The 21,932-nt window shown below is 46.9% G+C and overlaps 1 protein-coding gene across 1 annotated transcript in view; it reads right to left on the reverse strand.

Moving 5' to 3' along the window:
- Positions 1–11,036, reverse strand: part of LOC103772661 (rho GTPase-activating protein 32-like) — a gene marked incomplete at its 3' end in the record, with an annotated part of 26,451 nt that extends 15,415 nt beyond the window's left edge. The window contains exon 1 of the mRNA XM_008940001.1: positions 10,892–11,036. Coding sequence (XP_008938249.1) covers positions 10,892–10,997 — 106 coding nt within the window. The remainder of the gene's footprint in view (positions 1–10,891) is intronic.
- Positions 11,037–21,932: the final 10,896 nt, after the last annotated feature.

A 21,932-nucleotide genomic window follows, 5' to 3' on the forward strand; every position in this document is an offset into this window, starting at 1 on the left:
ATGCTTGGGTCCCAATTTTGGCTTCTAGATCCCAAACCAACTGGCAGAGTTGAACCAGAAAGGTATCTCAGCTGTGTCACAGCAGGAAGCTGATGGGGACTTCTTATCATAGGATGCAGTAGCATCTGCACTAAAATTCTATGAAGGTTAATTACTCTGTTTTCCTGCAATTAGAACCACCAGACTTGATGACACACAGGGTTTGCACAAACAGCCACAGAGGTGTGTGGAGCTCAGCACCCAGCTTCTGACAGCTGCCACAGGCTGCCCACACCAGGAAAGACACAAGGAGGGAACAGGCAGAGGGTTAACACATGCTGTATTCCTCCAGCCCAAACAGTCCTCAGAGAATCACAGAACCACCTTGGTTGGAAGAGACCTTCATGATCCATTCCAGCTGCCCCCCAGCACTGCCAGGTCCCCACTGCCCCGTGTCCCTCACACCACATCTCCACGGCTTGGAAACCCCTCCAGGGGTGGGGACTCCACCACTGCCCTGGGCAACCTTTTCAGGTAAGAAATTTTTCCTCACATCCAACCTAAACCCCCCCTGGTGCAATTTGAGGCCATGACCTCTCGTCCTGTCCCTCACCTCCGTGCCCAGAGTTGGTGTCTGTGTTTATGAAGCCAAGCACACAGCCCTTTGCAGTTCCATGTTCCCAAACTTAAGTATCCTAATACCCCAAGCTGGTTTAATCCCTTTTCTGAGCAATACCATCTCCAACCACTGACTCCAGATAATCTCTCTGCAGTGAAGTCACCAGCTCAGCTGCAGCCTGCCAAAACCCACGGGCAGGTGCCACATTTGAACACCCACCCACCTCTTCATGAGAATCTGAGCACTGCACGCACCTCCCATCCCAAAAACTATCACCTCCCCTCATTCCCTCCCACCCTTGGCTGTCTCAAAAAACAGGTAGTGCCAGGAAACAAAGCCCAAAAATGCTGGAAACGTGGATGCCTCAACCAGCCTTGGCTTATTCCATTGCTACAGCAGCTAAAGGAATGTATTCAACTCATTCCTGAGCATCTCTCAGCTGGTTTGAAAGGTTTATTGCCTCTCCCAGGGCTCGTTAACTGCTTAATTCTTTGCCATTAAGACGAAACAGAAGTTTTATAGTTTTCATTCTGAAAAACCATTTTGATTCATCTTGAAGTCGGGCACGTTTCCTTTCCTACCATCTTGGGTTTATTGTTTTTTTCTTTCTAAATCTTTTGTAGCATTCCCTCCCTGGGTTTTGCAAGGCTCGCTTCTCTTCTTTATTTTTTATTTTCTTAGTACTTTACTGGAATCAGAACTATTTGTTCAGCCTGGGGAAGGAGCCCTCCCATCAAGCTCCCCTCCAGCAGCGGCCTTTTCACAACATCCCGGTGACCGGCCGCGCCAGCCCGGCCTCTGGGCTGCTTCATGGACCAGAGCACACCAAAATGCAGCTGCTCAGCTGAATTCCTCACATAGCAAAAACGTGTGGAATGCTAAACCTGCAGGTTCCAGCCCAGCAGGAACAAGGACAGTGGAATAAACTGTCCTGAGCAGCCTCAGAACAGCCTACTCCAAGGTGATCACGTGGCCATGGAACGATACCTGGGAAGGGTCTGAAGAAAACCAGAACTGAGGGAAGGAATCTAACAGAGGGTTAAGATCAAGGTTTTTGAGCCACGAGAATATACATGGAAAAAATCAGCTATGAGATGAGGTTTAGGCAGCTCCCTCTGAATTGTCCTTTATAAATGAGGATAAGGAACACCCAGTACCACAGAAAAGGTGCAAACTCCACCACGGACGTGCCCCTGTCTTGAAATGTTGTGGTTCAGACTGACAAATTCCAGGCAACTGAAATTTGCCAAATAAATCCTCTCTCCCTTGTCATATTAACGTGTGGTTACATAAAACCTAACAATGAATATCCCTGCCTGAAGAAATACAGTTGCTTCTACCCCAGTCACTCTTCCTATTTTTAACTCCAGTTGGAGAAAACCTGTCCAACTATTCCCTAAAAAAACCTCCTACAGAGGCAGAAAAAATAATTAGAAGATTACCTTCTTAAAGACTTTTGCCTCACTCCTAAATCCATGTCCACAGGTTGGAATCACCAAAGCAAAACAGAAATACAAGCCCAACCAAGCACCAAATTTCCAGCAAGATGCTCCTGATTTTGAAGAAGTGACCCAGGTAGAAACTATTCTTGCTGTTGCTGAGTTGCATCAAGTCCCAGCCTGCTGTCACAAGCTGCACTATTTCCTGGTGACAAGCAACTTTTCTATTTGAAGTGTGACTTTTGCACTTGGGAAAGGTTGGGGTGTGAGGGGGGGAGGGGGACAGGACTGCACAAACAGGTTCCAGGGGCAGGACCTGTGTGTGGAATCAGCCTCTGGCACCAGACTCTGCTTTATAAGGCTGGGTTAGTTTTTATGGCAGCTCAGCCACAAACTGTGTAAAGCAAAGTGCAAAGTTCAAGCCTGAGAAACATCAATCCTGCTGTGTTGCATCAGGGAAGGCAGAGAGCCACGTTGTCTGAGTCCTGGGAGATCAGCAGCATTCTGGGTGCTGTGGGTAACCTCTGGGCTGGAGTGATTTTGTTCCTGAGGACTGCAAGTGGTACCTCAGTGCACCTGATCAATGACTGGAGCTCTTGTGCAGTCCATCCACCTCCCAGGCTGCATTCACCTAAGTCTCTGGGGTTGGCTTTTTTGGTTTTAATACCAGATATCCATGAATGCAATAAAGACCCAAAATACATTCATACTTGGGCTGCGTGCTAGTGCTTTCTGCTCAGATCAATTACACTCATTAAACTGAGAGGGGAAAATGCATCCACCTCCTTAAGAGTGGAGGGTAAGAGCAGAAGTGATTCCTGTCCACACTGCAGCAGTTTTTCTCATGTTTGTTCTTCCTACAGCTGTAGTGTTTCAAAATGCAAATTAATTTTCAACTCCCTCCTCTCCTCTGGGTCACTCGGGCATAATAAAGACCCCAAATACATTCATACTTGGGCTGTGTGCTAGTGCTTTCTGCTCAGATCAATCACACTCACTACAGCAAACTGAGAGGGGAAAATGCATCCACCTCCTTAAGAGTGGAGGGTAAGAGCAGAAGTGATTCCTGTCCACACTGCAGCAGTTTTTCTCATGTTTGTTCTTCCTACAGCTGTAGTGTTTCAAAATGCAAATTAATTTTCAACTCCCTCCTCTCCTCTGGGTCACTCGGGCATAAAGAATTTTTCTTCTCACAGCTGCAGGCAGGGTAAAAAGGAAAGGGAGAGAGAAACCATCTCTTTTCTTCCCTGCAAAAGCCTGTGCTGCCTGCTCAGCTCTCCCTTTCTGCAAGTACTTCCCCCAAACAAGCAATTCTCCACGGGGACCCCGTGTACCTCTTTGTAATGCTAACCCCATACCCAATAATCTCGAGTTCCAGCAACGCAGAGGGCAGATGGTGAAGCAATAACAGTGCCTGTTATGTTTGGAAATTTGCCCAAAACAGCTCAAAACTATTGGCCCTCAAAAGCATCAACTTGTGTTCAACGAGGCTGTGTATGCACAAAAGGCATCTGCAGGAAGTGGAATATTCTCTGCTCATCTGCAATTTGGGTCAATTACTGCACTTTTTGTCCAGGCTGCTGGATCCCTCTTTTATGTTCCAGGAGTTTGTGTGTGCAGAGGCACCTGAAACACACAGATTCCAGTGAATTTGGCATCATTCACTGTCCAAAACATGTTTAGGTTTGTGAAATTATGCAAAGCCAACCAAGGAACAAAATAAACACAGGGAGTACATACAGGTAAATTTACTCATTTCCTACAGATGTTGACAAGGCTCCTATGGATCTAGAAGTGTTAACACTTGAATAAACATTATGTAATGTTTATATCATGCTCTTCATCTTCCAAGTACCTTCACAAGTATTAGAAACTTGCCCTTGTGCCACCCTGGGGGTGGATAAGGACCATTAGTTTGATTTTACAAGGTTGAGATGGAACTGGGAGATATCGAATAAGTTCCCCAAGGCCACAAAAGGTGTTTGAGGGATGGGGTTTGAGCTTGGGAGCACTCAGCTCACAGCCAGGACAGACTGGAGCTTAGGCCACTGATTGCCCACGTCCTTTGGAGATGGGATTTTGATTAAAAAAATTACTATAAATTGTGATTTTGAGGGATTCACCCTTTCACAATGACTAGCCATGTATTAGACAGATTCAGTCTTAATACTACACACAGAAAAATACTATTAGGGGATGCAGAACAGGAAGATTCCCACTTTCCACAATACCTGCATTAGGAAACACCAGACACAGCCCTTGATTTGTGAGCTGTAGCCTTGTGTATGAACCCTCCCCTCCTCATCCTTAAAAAACAGACAGCAACAAAAGCAGGGTGCCAGATCTGAACCTGCTTTGGAGGCTTGAAACTTTTCAGTTCCCATTTGAACTTGTCAGTTTGGATACTCTGACAATCCCCAATGAAAGTACAAAAATGCCCTAAGGGTTCATCCACAGCATGAATGCATCTAATGTAAACCTCCAGCCTCATCCACAGCCAACATTCTCCTCAGCCTGTCACAATGGCTGTGGCCAATTTCATCATTCTGAGCTAAATGTTATGGCTAAAACAAAACCTACCCTTCTTCACACAGCACTTCAATCAACCTTTGCACAAGAACAAGACCTTATTGCTTAAACAAACCCATTGATGTGGTTGCCAGCATTCAAACTGCAACAATTCCAAGCATACCTGGAGAACTACACTCCAGGGTTGTTTTGCTGCCATGTAACTATTTGCTGTTTGAACTGTGGTGGACCCAGTTAAGAAACTTGAGGATCTATTTCTGAAAAGTCTTTCCCAAGCAAAAATCTTGGGGCAAAGAAACTCCCTACCCAGGACATCATGAGCAGGGATTTCATCTGGGCCTTCAGAATAGAAATTGGAAGTTCTTGGCTTTCAGGTGCTGCCTTGTGTTGACAGTTTAAAATAGTGTTTAGAGAAATAAAGGGGGGGAAAGCAACAATTCTGTAACTATTTGTAACTTTCTTCTTTTCAGGAAAGTTTGCTTTACTTCTTGTTTGTTGCTTTCAATTTCGTCCTCCAACACTAAGAGAGAGAGTGGAAACTGGTTAAATTTACCCTCCAAGAGTTAAAACATCAAGAAAAAGTAAAATTACTATGTCTGTAAGACTCAGCTGTCCTGAACTCCAAATCCAGGCTTCCTCCACAGAAGGCAAAGATCCAAAACCAGGCAGACTTTCACTATAATGAAAATTATTAGCTAGTAAAAGGGACTCCTCATGTTAATACCAGGAACCAAAGAGATGACACATAGATTACCCAAGTTATCCTTCAGCTAAGGGGAACCAGTTTTTCACAGCTCCCTGCCAAGATGCTGCCCGAGATCTCAATCCTTGTGTTGCTGTGTTCTGGTAACAGTGTTCTCCCTGCACTCCAATCTGCAATCAATCAGCACCAAAAGCAACAACCTCATCCAGCTGCAGCCAGAGGATCACTCAGAGGGAAGGATAACACCACAGCACCCAGCACAGGCTGGGATGTCACCAGAAAGCCCAAGGTGCTGTTATGGAACTTAATAGAAGAGCATAACAACGAGCAGGAGAATAAACCCATCCCTTCAGACAGTTGTTGCTAGTGCCCAGAATGAAACAGGACCAAGATCTGCCATAATTTGATCTTGCATCCAGTTTAGAAAACTCTCAGTTTCTTTTTTTTCTGTCTCTAATCCTAACTTGTCTGAAATAATTGCTAATAAATCTGGGGAACTGGGAAGAACAGGGCAGACAGCAAGGATCAGGTCTGTTAGTAAACTCCGTCTTTCACAGGCATTTACCTTCTCAGCCAGAAAAGCAACACCTCCTCCTGCTGATTACAGGTCATTGGTATTCTCTAGTAACTCCAAAATGAGGTCTAGATCTTTCCATGTGGGAAACTGGTTGGTTAAAGATGAGTGCCAATTCTAAATCCATCTCTTCCAGTTATGGAAGCTGATGATGTATCAATCCAACAAATGCAGACAGAGGTACAAAGAATACCATTTGCTTTTAGCCTACAGAATCCCCTGTTACCAGAGCTGGCTATTGGATGGGTTCCCTCATGAAACAAATACCTGATACCACCATTTGAGGGTGGGCCAGGGTTAGCCCTGAGTGAAGAAGAGCATCGTCAGTCCCTGTGTGGTGCCCTGAGCCTGCCCAGCTTTGCAGCCTCTCCGTGCAGCCAGGCACAAGGTCTCTGAGAACCACACTCCTGTGGGCTCCTCAGCTCCCTCTACATCCATGGGAGCTCCATTTAGAAATACTTTTAGAGGCACAAATGAGGCCGTGGTACAGATGCTGCAGTGCAGCATTTCACCAGCTCCCACACCAAACAGACAATTCCTTCTGACTGGGGTCGAGCTAAATTTAAGTGCTATGTGGTTTCCTTTGAGAGGAAAAAAATGAGGAGGGGGGGAAAAGACTCTCTCTACCTACAAAGGGAAGGCAGCCTCTTCAGGAGGCAGGGACCACACTGAGTTTGCTGCATCTCACAGCTCCACAAACCAAACTGGCACGGTGGGTGTCACCAGCACCAAAGCCACTAGGAACATCTCCCAGGGCAGTGAAGGAACAGCAACTCCCTGCTAAGTTTGGTCTGCTTCCAAAAGACATTTCGTTGGCAGGGGAAGTAGCCAAAACTCAGAAAGAGCCAACAAATGAATAACTCACTACAATTAAATGGAGACGGGCCTCTTAGGGCAGGCCCAGTGATGGGAGCTGACTGGAGGGGTATTACTCAAACCTACATACCTGAAGAGAGCATCACCACAACCTTTGCTGGATTTAGGCCAGCAGAGAAGTCAAAAATCTTTCACATCAAAGCCAGTTTTACTCCTGTGGGTACCAGGTCACCACTCAGTGCTGATATGTGACAGAGAAAAGGACCCAAAAGGACAGACCCCTGTCAGCAGAAGCTGTGCTCCTGTGCTGAGCACTGTGGCTCCTCATTCCTGTTTCCTAAAGCAGCTTGGAACATGGATAATATTGAAAAATAATCCTGTGATCTGCCTGTGACTCAGATCCTCAGCTAATAAACTGGAGGATGCTGCTTTCCCCTCATTGCTTTCATGTCTACAAGGGCCTTTGGGAAAGGACCATTTCGTACAGAGTGTGAAACTCCTTCCACAGAAAGGCTCCATCACTGTTTAGAGAGCTCAAAGCATCAGCACACAACAAACTGGAACTAAAACAAACAGAACCAAACCCCAAACCCAGGACACTGCTTGTCTCCAGTTACCAACCCAACGTTCACCACAATCCCCAGCATGAATCACCAGGCACACACAAAGGTTTTAAGGTGCAGTAACAGTGGCTGGAGTGAGTACTGCAAACACTCGTTCAAATCTTTACCTCCCTCCCTACAGCAGCTTAGAGAGGTGCTTCTTAGACTCACACACATCAATTAAAAAAAATGACAAACTGCATCCTCCACAAAAATGAAGAGGCAGTAGCCACACCAGCCTGCTGGCTCCACTCCTCCCACCTCACCCAGCCACCCTCCCCTAAGGAGAGACTCCAGTCAACAGACACATCACACCCTGAAGTTCAGCAGATGCAAGCTGTGTCACGCCAGCCCGTGAGGAGCCTTTTGGAAGAGAGGGCACTGCCTCAGTGCCAGACTGACCTCAGAAACCTCAGGTGAGCCAAGAGAAGCCCTTGGCCAGCTCAGAGCTCGGTGTGTGCCCAACGCACACGTCTGGAGCATCCCAGGACCCTGTCACCCAGGGCTGGCTCCCCAGCAGGGAGCTGGGTCACGTTTCTGTACCTCCCCCCTCGTGTGCCAGCTTAGTCCCCCTCTAGAAGAGGCTGCAGAGGGAGGGAGTGCTTGCTGAGCTGGCAGAACAGCACCATGCTGCAGTAGGTAAAACATCCCCCTGTGTTTGTGAGTCCCCTCCTGGGTATGCAGACCCACGACAGCAAACGTGCTGCTCCTAGCTGAGCAGCCTGAGCCAGCTGCCTCCACAGTGTGCTGTAAGAAAGTGTCAGACCCACCTCACCCTGTGTCCTTCCTTCTGCCTGGGATTCTCTCGGGCTGCTCTGCTCTTACCATTTCCTATCCAAAAGTCCAAGTCTTAGGTGGTCATGACTGTTAAATTGTCACTGACTGTGTTGTCTCACAGCAAATTTTTAGGCTGCTCTGCTCTTACTATTTCCTATCCAAAAGTCTCAGGTGGTCACGACTGTTAAATTGTGACTGTGTTGTCTCACAGCAAATTTTTGAGAATTCAGGTTTTGTCAGCTTCCCAAAGCTGAAGATTAAAAAAATTCTTAACATAAACCCAGTTTGGTTCAACATTACCTGTCTGAGGTGCACATGAATGCCTTGCAACTCATTTCAAACACCATACACAGGCATACACCACCTTCTCCTTCAGTCCTGCTCAATCTTTTAGGTATTACACAGGAGCCCATCCAAACTAGCACTGACCTTAACCAATCTATGGATATATTGGGATTTTCTTCTGAACTGAGATGTTTGGCAGTTGTAATCCCAAGGCATTACCAGGAGGTACCATGCACAGACTTCAGCTACAGCACTCTGTGTTCCTATCAAAACACTTGTTTATGTTCTGGTTATGAGGTGAAGGAGCTGGACTGCAGCTCTGCTCTAACTTGGGGTCTCCTGTGACATCTCAGTATATTGGGGTTTTCTTCTGAACTGAGATGTTAGTTGTAATCCCAAGGCATTACCAGGAGGTACCATGCACAGACTTCAGCTACAGCACTCTGTGTTCCTATAAAAATGCTTGTTTATGTTCTGGTTATGAGGTGAAGGAGCTGGACTGCAGCTCTGCTCTAACTTGGGGTCTCCTGTGACATCTCAGCCCCCTCTCAGCAGATCCCCACTGCAGCTGGCTCCACGACTGAGCAGTGTTAATGCTACAGAATGAGGGAACCTTAAAATGCTGTGATTCACAGGAACCCAGAAACCTCACTGCAAAACCAGTCCTGGGGATTACATCACTCAGAATACAGGTCAGGGAGCTGAATCACACAGAAAAAAACCAATCCTGCTGTGTGAAATGGAGACATGCCCCTGTTAGCAACATTCAGATTGGATCTGCTTCCCTCCAGGGAGTAAGGAAAGAGTTATCAAATCCAGGGTGAAAGCAACTGGTAACTTCCCTGTAGATGAAGGGACCTCATTAGCACAGCTCAGTCAATCACACTTGGTTGCATGGGATGGGAGTGACCAGAACAAGAAGTGAGCCCCCAGAGACTATCAACCAGGAGCCTCCAGTGGAGTCAGAAGAGTTCAGCTGAGCTCAGGATGTGTCTTTGAATGCTAAACAAAATGTGTACCCCCTAAAGCCAGGGGAAGAAGTCAGTGCAGAGGGCAGGGAAAAGCTTTAATTATTGCTGACTTGTGCCTAACTAAAATGGACAGGAGGAGGGCTGGGGATAAAAGAGAATTCTTCCTTTCCCATTAATGAGCTCACTCTGCTGGCATGTCTCCTGCCCTCCAAGATTGCTCCCACAGCATGAATATAAAACCAGCTCTATAGCTACCCAGTGGTGTAAATTACCCACTCCTGATGCTGTTCTTACATGGGTTTCTGTCTCTTTCTGCCTCCAAACCATCCAGTTGCTGGCTCTCTGATGCTTTTCGAGCCCCAGCAATAAACATCTCTACTGGTTCCAATTAACAAGCCAATGAGCCTTGCCACAGTCCTGATTCCATAGGAACAAGCTCATATTATTCACCAACTGGTAGTAAAACACTTCAGGCCAGGCAAGGGAGGGCACATTGCTGTTACCAGCTGGAAAAAGTGCATAAACCAGCTCCTCACCCTTTACCATCCCTTTTCCAAAAGACACTTGCATGAACAAGGAGCCTGAAGTACCACTGAAAACAGATTTCACAGAGAAACTCCTTTCCTACCACACACATCACGTCACTTCTCCTCCAGCCTGCACAAAAAACCTTGGAGGCAGCAGATTAACAACCCTGCCATAAGAAACCTACTGCAAAAATCTACTGCATTAGGCAAGGAGCAAAAACATGGGACAGCTCACCAAGCTAATGGCCAGGCAGTGATGCTACACCCATCACTAATCCCCTGATGGCTCTAACTCCTGGGCTAACTGGCTGCAGCCCATGGCTGCTCCGTGCTGCTTTTCTAAACCCTCAGCATGGGCCTTTTCTGGGAATGACCTCAGCTAGTGAGCTGTGAAGGAATTCCAGTCCCCCTGTTTGCCACTCAGGGCAGGTACCTCCTGACTTCACAGCCTAGACTGGAGATGTCACAGTGAGGGGGTAGGAAAGAGCATGTGAAACAGAAGTTCATCCAAGGAAGAGTAGGAACAATGATGTCAATTTTTTCTCCTGGGAATGAAGAGCTCTTCTCTGCTGCCTCCCTGAACTGCTGATGGGAAGGAGAAAGGAATCAAGAAGAGCTACAGAAAACTCTCCATAACAACCTGAAAGAAAAGTAAATTGTGACCAAACAAAAAAATCCAGTCAATTCCTGGACATTCTGTGAAACCAAGGGGAAAGGCAGTTGAAGGATTTACACTGCAAACTGTGCCAGAATCATCCCAAGGCACTGAGTTAGAAAACGTATGGATTTCACACACTGGTTAATTATTCATTGATACTGATACATAAATAAAGTTTCTTTCCCTGAAAATAAAACATAGTTAATATTAATTTGAAGACTTCAAGAGGCTGAGATCTCATCTTCAGTAGTTCCATCCATCTTCAGTGCTCCCACATGGAGCCATGATGCTTCTCATCAGCCTTACCCTCAATTTACCTTCCAGCCATCGATCCTTGCTACGCATTTATCTGCCAGCACCCCCAAATAAAATTCCCCACAGAGGAAGAGTTCAAGAATGGCTTGTTTCTTACCATCATGGCCAGAGTTGAGAAGATGCTCTCCCAGGTCACAGCCAAACACCCTTTCCTTCAGGATCCCTCGCTGCTTCAGCTTCTGCTTCGTTGGCCGCGACTTCATGAATGTACGAAGGAAGGTGATGAGCTTGCCGTGTTTTTTTGACACTGCACAACAAAATTAAGAACAAACACTTCATTTTAGGCTTGGCATAGTTGGGCAAGGCCAAGCATAACACATTCTACAGGGCATGTAAGAACCACAGTAACATTAACATCAGTTATTTACAGAAACACATTTCCCAAGGTCTGATACTGAACAGACTTGGCTTTTGTTCTCATTTTTGGCTAGGGAGAGACAGCTCTAATGCAAGAATTTATCACAAAGACACACATTTATCCACAAAGCAGCTTCAGGTGGGAGCATCCTAAAGCTCTGTCAGGATGTACTGGCTGATGGGCAGCATCTGAGAGCTATAATTTTCACCTCTGGAAAAACAAACCAGGCTGAACTAACCCAACCAGTAATCTCACGCGCGTCGACAATCTACCAGCAGAAATAAGTGCTTTGGCTCTCATTCTGGTAGTCTTAGGTGCCTCCAGAACAAACAAATGACTAATAATAGCTGAACTCAGAGGATGTTTGGGTCCAAGTGCCTTTCCCTGCAGCTTTAGTGGAGCTTGCTGCAGCTGGAGAGGTACTGTCCATCCCGGGGCACTGCAGCATCCCAAGACTTCTCAAGCCTTTGCAAGATAGAAGTGCTGCTGTCTTTGGTTTGTTTAATAGCAAACTAAGGCAGCTGATTTAAAGAGGTGAAGTTTATCCCCTCCAGAATAAATAAAAGAAGTCTACAAAGAGATAAGGATGTAGATCAGGGACCACCCCTCTGATCCTCTGGCTCTGTTTCTGCCCACGATGCTGCACAGTCTCTGTGCTATGCTGCTGAAATGGGTCATTCTGTTAAAACCACCCAGTCCTGTAAGGAGCATAATCCCCCCCCAGTGAAATGGGGAGTCAGCCATACAGGGCAGAAGTGGGTGACTGGAATAAACTCATGCAAAAGGGGAGGAGAGGCCAGCACAGGTTTGAATGGGAGCACAACAATGCCCTTGAATGTCAATTTTTCTTCCTGAGGCCCATGCTGAAAGTGAGAGGGCTCTGGCCTCCCCAACAAAAGTGCCATTGTCTCCATGATTTAAAAGCAGTTTAACTTGAACAGAAGAGCTCTATTGAAAAGAACAAATCACTAGGTATAAAAGGCTGGGCTTTGTGAGCAAGCCTTTACAGCTCCAGGAAGTAGTAAAGGCTCCTGCAGCACCACAAGGCAACAGCAGCATCATTACTCCTTGCTCCCACCTCAGCTCCCAGAGAGGAAACAAAACCTGCACTAAAACCCCAAGCACTGCAATCGAATCTCAGCAGAGTAATGCTGTTTCAAACTAAAAAGACAAGCAACCAAGAGCCCTGGTGATGGAGATGCAGCTCTGCAGAGTCACCACTCTTCAGTAAAATGCCCCACCTGAAATCTCTGAGCAGCTTTGGAGGCTGGGACTCAGCAGAAGAGACACACAGAGGCAGGCAGGGTGTTCTTCAACCAGACAATGTGAAAGCCCTTGGCCCAAGGACAGGGTTGTACAATGCTATGCTTTGTGATGTTTTCATCTCCTTGAGTATCTCTATTTTCCCTTTTATTTTACCAGGTATTGATGCAGTCCCTCTATTTAGAATAAACCTGATTCCAATCTTGGCCCAGGGACAGGGTTGTACCACGCTATGCTTTGTGATGTTTTCAGCTCCTTGAGTATCTCTGAGTATTTTCCCTTTTATTTTACCAGGTATTGATGCAGTCTCTCTATTTAGAATAAACCTGATTCCAATGAGCTTATATTTCTATCTGCTTCTGGATAAAGTCCCTTTTAGCAGTGTGACACCACACGGATCTGCAGCAGTTAAACTACCTGAAATCCTCAAGCCTCCCTCAAAACCCACGTCTGTGTTCTCAACAATCAAACCCAGATCATTTAACAGAAGTGTCAAGCATGACAAACTGTGGCTACGGGGGCTTTAATTAGAGGAATGTTTTCAGCTTGATGTTGGGGTTTTTTTTTAACCACATGCAATAAATGAACAGATTGTGCTGACGTGTGAAACAAAGTTAGGGTAGGTTTTGGTCGTACCCATCATCACAGTGAAATCACAGCTCATTTAGAATCCCTCATCAGCCTGGCTCAAGAATAAATGGAGGCAGAGCCTCATCTTGGCTGGGGTGGAATTTCAAAGGGTTAGCAGCCTCGGGCTCTTGTGAGAATGCTCTTGGAGGTGACAGACCTGACACAGATGCTTTTACAGCAAACAGACAAATAAAGCTATTACTCAGACGTAGGTATTCATGTGAATCATTCCATGGACTCTGCATACAGTTCTTCATGAAATATCTTGCTTGAGCTGATGAAAAATGAGTCACCACTGCCAAGACTCTGGCCCCATTCTCTTGGCACATCCCCCCTTAGCTATTGATCAGATAGATCCCTCTCTGAGCCTTCTCTTCTCCAGGCTAGAAGGTCTCTCAGCCTTTCCTGGGCACAGAGATGCTCCAGCCCCTCAGCATCTTCAGAGCCTGCACTGGACTCTCTCCAGGAGCTCCTTGTCTCTCTTGAAATGAGGAGCCCAGAACTGGATCCAGTACTCCAGAGATGGCCTCACTGGTGCAGGGTGAAGGGGCAGGAGAACCTCCCTCAGCCTGCTGGCCACACTCAGCCTGGCCCCAGTCCTGACCCTTGGGGACCACCACGAGTTACAGGCCTCCAACCAGACTCTGCACCCCTGCTCCCAACCCCCTGAGCCCCTAAAGCCAGCTTCCCACACCTCTCTTCTCTGATTCACTGCCTGCCCTGTATGAGGGCTTCTCATCCTTAACTGACTTCAGAGCTCTGTACCTACGCAAGAATGATTCACTGACAGGAGCTGGGCTGCTCCTGGGTGGGGAAGAAAGGGAGAGCAGCCAAAAAATCCAGGCAGTCCTCTCTGTGCTGACAGGTTATAACAACAAAGAAGAAGGCAGGTAGGTGTCTGATAAGGATAAGCCATCTTCATAAGCTGCAAGAGCTCAGGAGGCTGTCAGGTAATGTTGTCTGTCCACCAACAGCAACAGAAGGTGAAACCTTTTCTATCCTGCTGCCCAGGCCTCAGACCAGCAATGCATCCCAGGAGAGACTGAGTTTTGGGGCCTGCAAAAAAAGCTGGGGAGGGACTTTTGACATGGGCTTGTAGTGGTATGATGTGGGGTAATGGCTTCAAAGTGGAAGAAGAGAGATTTGGATTAGAAATGAGGAAGAAGTTCCTCACTCTGAGGGTGGTGAGACCCTGGCCCAGGTTGCCCAGGGAAGCTGTGGATGCTCCATCCCTGGAGATGTTCCAGACCAGGCTGGATGGGGCTTGGAGCAACCTGCTCTAGTGGGAGGTGTCCCTGCCCATGGCAGGGGGTTGGAACTAGATGATCTTCAAGGTCTCTTGCAACACAAAGCATACTATGATTCTCTGAGTTTCTGGTGCATTTCAGGTTAGATGAAGCTGGCACAACAGTCCCAGTCTCTGGATAATGCTAATGTTGCTACCAAGAATCTTGCAGAATAAATGTTTTCCTCTCCAGAACACTGTTCCCACATCTTTGCTGTCCCATTGGTGACAGCACCAGCGTGAGTAGTTGTCCTACAGTCCAACACCCATTTCCAGATCTCAAAACCCCCAGAATTAGAGAATGCAAGAGAGTTACAAAATCAATGTACAGGTTTTAAACCAGAAAAAAAAATGTTAAACTGTTACAAAGTAAAGCAATGTGAATAACATAATTAGCCCCATTCTACCTGTACTGACTCACCAGCCAAGTGGGGATCTGATAAACCTGAACCATTCACCATCTGTGTCTCTGTGTGGGGTGTTCAGGTCGATGAGTGTCACAGAATTAAATTCAGACACTAAAGCTGCATTAGCACCAGACAATTTTATGTGGGTGCTGCAGGCAGAGATGCTGCCAAAAGGCAAACAGAACTAAACAAAAACCCTAACGCTGATCCATGTTACTTTCCACCTCAGATTTAATTGATATAAATGAAATTGTTTAGCAAGAAACGAAGGCTTTCCTAGAAGGACATGGGGCTGATCTTCCTCAGAAAGGCAGGTTTGGCTGAAGATCCTGGCCTGAGCAAGGACAAATTCTCCATCAAACTCTCCACAATGAGAGAGGCTAAAAAAATCCTCCAATCAAAACCCAAACAACAAAAAACCACCCGAGGCTGGACTACTTCTGCAGCTTTGCTGGCACAAATGTGTCAATTAGGAGTGAGGAAAAACCATCCCACCCTTAGCTGACATGACTATGCTGGCCAAAGCCTTTTTACAGCAGGAAGGGAGAAAAAGGAACACTTGTGCCAGGTAGTTTATTGTGGTTTTGGGGAACTGCCACAGGCTGTACCTCCCTGAGGAACATCCATCAGCCCAACCACGCTGTTGTTGCTACACCACCAGGCTTCTGTGGTATAAGCAGGGCCCAAAATTCCCCTGACATTGATAAAAACTATTAAATAGCAATTACTTCATTAAAAGCAGGGCTTGTTGACCCTGATGCTGCAGACTGGAAAGGCACTTCAGGATGTACTTTATGCTGCTTGTTTCCTGAAGCTTCCCTTGTGCCAACCCTCAGCGAAGAGGTTTCATGGCTCTTGTTCAGCACAATATGTGTTTCCTGGGTTACTTTGGGAACCCCCTGAATGCTCTGGGGATCTCCTGGGACATGCTGAGGTCTCCTGTGTCTCCCTCTCAGCCATCATGGCTCTCCTGCTGCCTCCCTCCACCTCTTCTGTGAAGCTGCACCGTGAACTAAGTCACCGCAGCGACCCTGATTAACAATAATCTGCTGAACTTGATGCTCTTACAGCAGCTTGGAGCAGTTGTGGCAGCCCCAGCGAGGGGCTGTGGTGGAGCAGAGCACAGGGAACTGCACCTCCTGAGGCTGAGCTCCTTCCCCAAGCCAACAGGCTGCAAAACTACCCTCAGCCTGCCAGCAAACGAGCTGAATTCTCTGAGGCACAAGCAGCCGTGGAGCAGCAGCTTCTGATCCCTCCTGTGCCTGTGCAGATCTGCCAGGGATGTGATTACTCTGGATTTACACCCAGAAGATTAGATCACAGTCCAACAGTACCACGTGTCTCAGCCCAACCTGCAGAGTATCATGGGCTCTAGAGCACAGGTCTTAAGAGGAGCTGCTGAGGGACTTGAGGCTGTGGAGCCTGAAGAAAAGGAGGCTCAGGGGAGACCTCCTTGCTCTTGGTAACTCCCTGACAGGAGACTGCATCCAGGTGGGGTCAGTCTCTTCTCCCGAGGAACAAGCAACAGGACAAGAGGAAACAGCCTCAAGTTGCCCCAGGGGAGGTTTAGGTTGGATATTAGGAAAAACTTCTTCACTGAAATGGTTGTCAAGCCTTGGAACAGGCTGCTCAGGGAGGTGGTGGAGTCACCAGCCCTGGAGGTATTTAGAAGACTTGTAGATGAGGTGCTCAGAGACAGGGTTTAGTGGTGGGCTTGGTTGTGTTAAGTGAATGGTTGGACTCCATCTTCAAGGTTTTTTCCAACTGAAATGATTCTATGTCTGGGCTGTAAAATTCTTCCTGAGACCACTTTTAAAATGTAACATTTCACTATAACTGCACAACCTGTTGGCAACGAAAGGAAAGGCAGGATGGAAAACAGCTCCTGACTCCTTGACTTCAAACCACAGTGACCAACCAGGAGAATCTGTCAATAAATGCAGCCTTACTGTGGCCCTGGTATTATTTAGTGTGTGCATTTTCCTTCCCTTTACTGAGCAGTATGAAAAGCCCCTGATGCAAAGGCTCTGAGACCAAAATGCAACAATTAACCTTGCAGCCCTGGCTAGCACACCCCATCCCACACCCCCTGCCTCTTTTCAAAGGCCAGGGGAAGCAAACAGCAGAAAAACGAACAGCAGGTTTCAAACCTTGCACAAAAAGTGCACAAGAGAGGTGGGCACTTGCTCGGTGGGTGTCCCACCAACATATTCTGGCAGCTCCCTGCAGGACACCCTCACAAACCCACTGCCTGTCCCCCTGCAACCTCCTTAAACTTGGCCAAGGGAAAGCAAACCCATGGAAAACAAACAAAGAGCACCTGCTTTATCTCCTGCTGCTATCACTAATATTTTGGGGTTGAGCTCCTCTTCACACAACTGGTGTCAGCAACATGTTTTCTAATACAGGGTCACTAAACTTGGACTCAGGGGGAACTCTTGGAGGGTTCGCGCTGACCCACGGTCCCAGCGTGTTTGTTTCTCTTCTTATTAACAGTGATTTTGCAGGCAGCAGAGCCCAGCTGGCCCCTGCTGAGAGCAGAGCGTGGGGCTAAGGGCAGAGGCAAGAACACGTGTGGCTGCAGAGCTTAAAACACAAACACACCCCAACAGCCAGTCCCAAAATCAAAGATGGAAACGGTGTGGGAATGGCGTAAAGAAAGCACAGCGAGGTATTAGAAAGAAAGCAAAATCCATCCTCTCTGAAGTGAGATTTACAGCAAGTCAAGCTAAAATTATACCAGGCTGTTAGCCCCTCAAGACCCATTCTACTCTAAAATTAAAATCTACTGCGGGGAGACAAAGAGCAGTCCCAGGAATAGGGAGATGAGAAGCTGTGTTTGGTTGTGCTCTGATTCTGCAAGCACTCAGTAATACACTGAGTTCAGCTGGTTCCCCAACAGTATGTGTTACCTCAGCCCCTCCTTAAAACCTCAGTAAACATTTTAAAATATTTTTAATATCCCTCCTTTCACACTTTGAAGGACATGGACCCTACATCTTACCGAAGAGAAATTTTACAAAGCCAAGAACTGAGTCACATCTCCCAGTTCTCTGTCATGTTCCTTAGCAACAAGACATTTTACTCCTTTCCTCCTGCCACAGCAGATTCTATTTTGGAAGCTAATTTATACAGCCCTAAAAACCCAACCAGAACCATGCACCATCAAGCACCATCCTTTAGTCCTTGAACAGGACACTGGCTTTGATGAAGAACCAACCAACACCACTAATCGTTACGCTGGGCTCCCTCGTTGGTCATATATTCAGAAAGAGATTTAAAAATGCCACAGATAGAAGGATATTTTTACATTCTCACATTGCAAATAAATTTCATACATGTGTATCTGCTGACTTGCTCTATAAAGAAAAGAAAAAATAAAGTAGAGGTGCTGTGTGCTTGTGAATGCTGCAGCATTTACCTCATGCCAGGCTGGCAGCAGTTAAGGTTGGCCCTTGTGTTACAAGGAGTCACAAAATATGTTAAAGGTGATTAATTCCAGTGTCATGAGATAAAAACCATAAAAATTAACAAGAACCAGTCAAGAATAAGCACGTATTTCCAGCTATCACCAGAGTAGCATACACATGGAGAGTAAAAGAGGTCATTAAAACTGATAAGTGATGCTCCTATTTACAAAGTTTAGTAATAAGGAAGCCACATTTATTCTTGTATCTGAAGATGTCCTTTGGGCAGCACCCCTGAGCAATAACCTCAGGAAAACTGCAACTCCTCCTCCTCCTTGCCAGCCTCAGCACTTGGCTTCAGTTGGAGTTCTGCTTATTTTGGTTAGCAAAGGAACATCTGGCACGGGAGAGCGACCAGCTTGGCAACTCACCCGGTGCTTTTTCATGCCTGGATTATACACTAACCTCTGTCAGCTTCCGCTGAATTTGGGGCTAATTAGTCCTCTTCCAGACAGAGAAGACTGTAAATTCAAAAGCTAACAGCATATCTGACCAGCAGCTGCTTTCAACGTTATTTATTTAGATTTCCACTGACTGCTTTCTATGTTATTTAACTAAAACCCACACATCTGTAATGACACGCATGAGGATTAGCTACAGTTTGGATTGTCTGGAGAAGGTTTCTTAATGCCAACAAGAAAACAAGTATGAGAACCAGGAACCACTTACAATGGCAAGAACATCACCAGGTTCACAGATCCATAAGTACATCACCCACATACACATAGTTTGATATCAAGAAATCCACAGTTTCCAGGTTAAATCCCATCTTTTCATATTCTCTGAAGCCATAAGGGAGCACTAAGATAATGTGACCTGACCTCCTGAACAAACAGACCACAGGACACCTCTGATGAGTCCCCTGAGGTCCAGAACACCTGCCCTGAGAGAAGGGGTGCACAGGTAGCAGATATACATCAGCCAGCTGAAGGGCGACTGAGACAGGAGAGAGGTTTCAAAGCTACAAGGGCTGACTAGGTGAAGTTATTAATTCTATTAATATGTTTGAATTGTATTTGGGAATTAAAAAAAAAAGCAGTGCTAATACAGCTGTATTGGCAATGCAGCAGGGATGGGCTTTGCTCAGGTAACACGAGGCCTTTGAGGATTTGGAGCTGGGGGTGAGGAAATAATAACAGATGGGGCTGAAGGTCAAATGGCAGAGAAAGTGGAGAAGGGAGGGAGAAAGGGAAAGGAAAGGGAGAACAACTGAGAGCCAAGAGGCCACCTAACCCACTAGGTGACACCAGAACAGGTTCAGCTGTCCCTCAGCCATCCCTGCCAGGACTTTCTGCAACTTGGCAGCCTCCAGTGATGAAAATGCCACACATTCTCTGTTGCTAGCAGCCTTCCTTCATCAAAAGGCTTCAAAAAAGCCTAAATGAAGCTGCAGCATGACTGCCTGAGCCTCACCTACACTGTTTCTCCTTCTGCTACAAATGGTAGCAGTGCTGCAGGGAATCTTCCAAAAACTTGACAGTAACCCAAGCTCACCCTGAATAACATCAAGTACTTTGGACACACGCAGGGCTTGCACTAGTCATTCAAACACAAACCACACATCAGCTAAACCAGGATAACCAGAGTGACTGCAGCAGTCAAGCTGCTCCAGTTTTGGATGGCAGCACGTTCCAGCTCGGGTGGTGGGAGGAGGCAAGCAATGGAAAAGAGATCTGACATGAATCAACAAACAACAAAAGCTGAATAATTGAGAGTTTGGCAGATGGAGCCTGACCCTGAAGTGAGAGGGTGTTTGCTCTTTAGCAAGGCCTTGGGAAGGCACCTTTTTATTCTGTCAGGAGAGGACATGAGCGATCCATGTGGAGTAAGGAGGTGGCTCAGGTCAAAGCACACTCCCTCCCTTTCCTTAAACCACGGGGCACAGCCTCAATCCTTGGCATACAGACTCTTCTGAAGCACGTGGCACTCCCAGTATGACAAGGAACATCAGTGCTGCTCTCCCAGTCCCTTCACAGAAGATGCCTATCTCCATTTTCACTAGCCAGAGGGCAGCTCTTTACAGCCCACACCAGCTACTTCCAAATCACAGGGACCTGCCCTTCCAAGACTGATGTCGTTCTCCTTCTTCTGTTTACAACCCTGACTTTCTGAACTGTTTGTACATATAACAACACCTGCATTAAGTCTGGAGATGGTTTGGCCTTTGAAAGCAAACCTCCCATCTACCTGGAGTGGAAACAACACAGAAATGGACAGACACGAGCCTCCTCCACATCACACTCACCTTACACAACACTGCCAGGGCACAGCAGTTTTATTACAGCATTTTCCCATACATCCTCATTGGGCAGCTAAAGAAGTGCAAAAAAAGCTTTGCTGAAAATGAAAATGGAGCTCAATACGTTTGGGGATTCGTGTTGTTCTTCTCCTTTATTTTAGCAGTCCAGGGCTTTGATTTCAAACGAGACTCTTTTATCACGCCTGTGTGGTGCCCGGAACAAAGGAGGTCGGAGAGGAGAGGAGAGTGAAGGCCTCCTGTCTTCCCTGTCATAAATAATAAGATCCTGCTGGGCATTTAGTCCTTAAAATGGACTATAGCTTCTAGGAGGTTTTCTGAACAAATATGAGGAGACGAGCCACGGCTACTTGCAGAGTGTCTCCCATGATCACGGCAACTGCTCTCCTTGGGAATTTGATTTTTCAGAGTGTGCATTCACTGCCCCAGGGTGCCCGTAAACAAAGGAGCAGGATTTTTACACAGGAAACCCCCTTCTCCTGAACAACAGCCTCAATAATATTAATGCTTAGGAATGCATCCTGCATCCCCCGAGTGCCAGGCTAGGGAGGGTGGGAAAACAAAAAGATAAAGTGATATGCAAAAATCTATTGAAATTCAAATTGCAGCCATTCCCATCTGTCAGCTGCCTCTTTGGGAGCGGTATAAATCCAGGAAGCACTGATCTCACATCTCTGCAACCCCAAGGACCAGGAGGGCTGCGCCGCAGGGGGCTTGCCAGCTGGAATTCCTGGGATTTGGGTGGGAATCCTCACACAAATCACCCCGGACATGAAAGAGGCTCCCTTTAACAGCTCACACACCCGTGACCCTCGACTAAGTCCAATAAAACAATTTACAGCTATGGACCTAGTGAGTAGAAAGGCGCAATAGAAACCTGAAAGCGGCAATTAGTAAAAGGGAAATAGAAGTAAAACAATTAGCAGGGGGTTGGGTGGGGAAGTATTCGGTGTTAATCAGTCTTCAGTTGGCAAGAGAAGCCAACCACCAAGCCAGGCAAGCAGCCCAAGGGCACAGATCCCTGAGGAACTGCTCTGGCAGCAGAAAGAAACAGGTCTACAAGCAGCACGCAGGGAGTCAGATAAGAGAGTGTCGTTGGAAATTCTTGAGTAACAGGTTCTTTTTCATCTGGCTCTATACAGGATCCAAAGATCTGGCTAAAAACGTAAACCTAGGTTATCCCTCCACAGTCACTGGAGTCACTGCCCCCGTGTGAGACCAGTTCTGCCCTGGGCACACCACAGCCGTCCGTGTGCCCGGCACCTCCCGGCACAGCCTGGCCCCGCTGTGCCCACACTGGGGGGGTCTGAACCCCACTCCGTGCCAAGCCGCTGCAAAGCAGCCCGAAAAGCCACACGCATTAATTCTCCCAAACCGCACAGGAACGAGCTGGCAAGTTACTAAGCAACAAGTGGGCGCGGGAGCCTGAGAATACCCCCGTCTTATATCAGGCGGGGGCTAACGCGGGGCG

This window comes from Merops nubicus, unplaced genomic scaffold, assembly GCF_000691845.1.
Source record: "Merops nubicus isolate BGI_N331 unplaced genomic scaffold, ASM69184v1 scaffold10295, whole genome shotgun sequence".
Taxonomy (NCBI): Eukaryota; Metazoa; Chordata; class Aves; order Coraciiformes; family Meropidae; genus Merops; species Merops nubicus.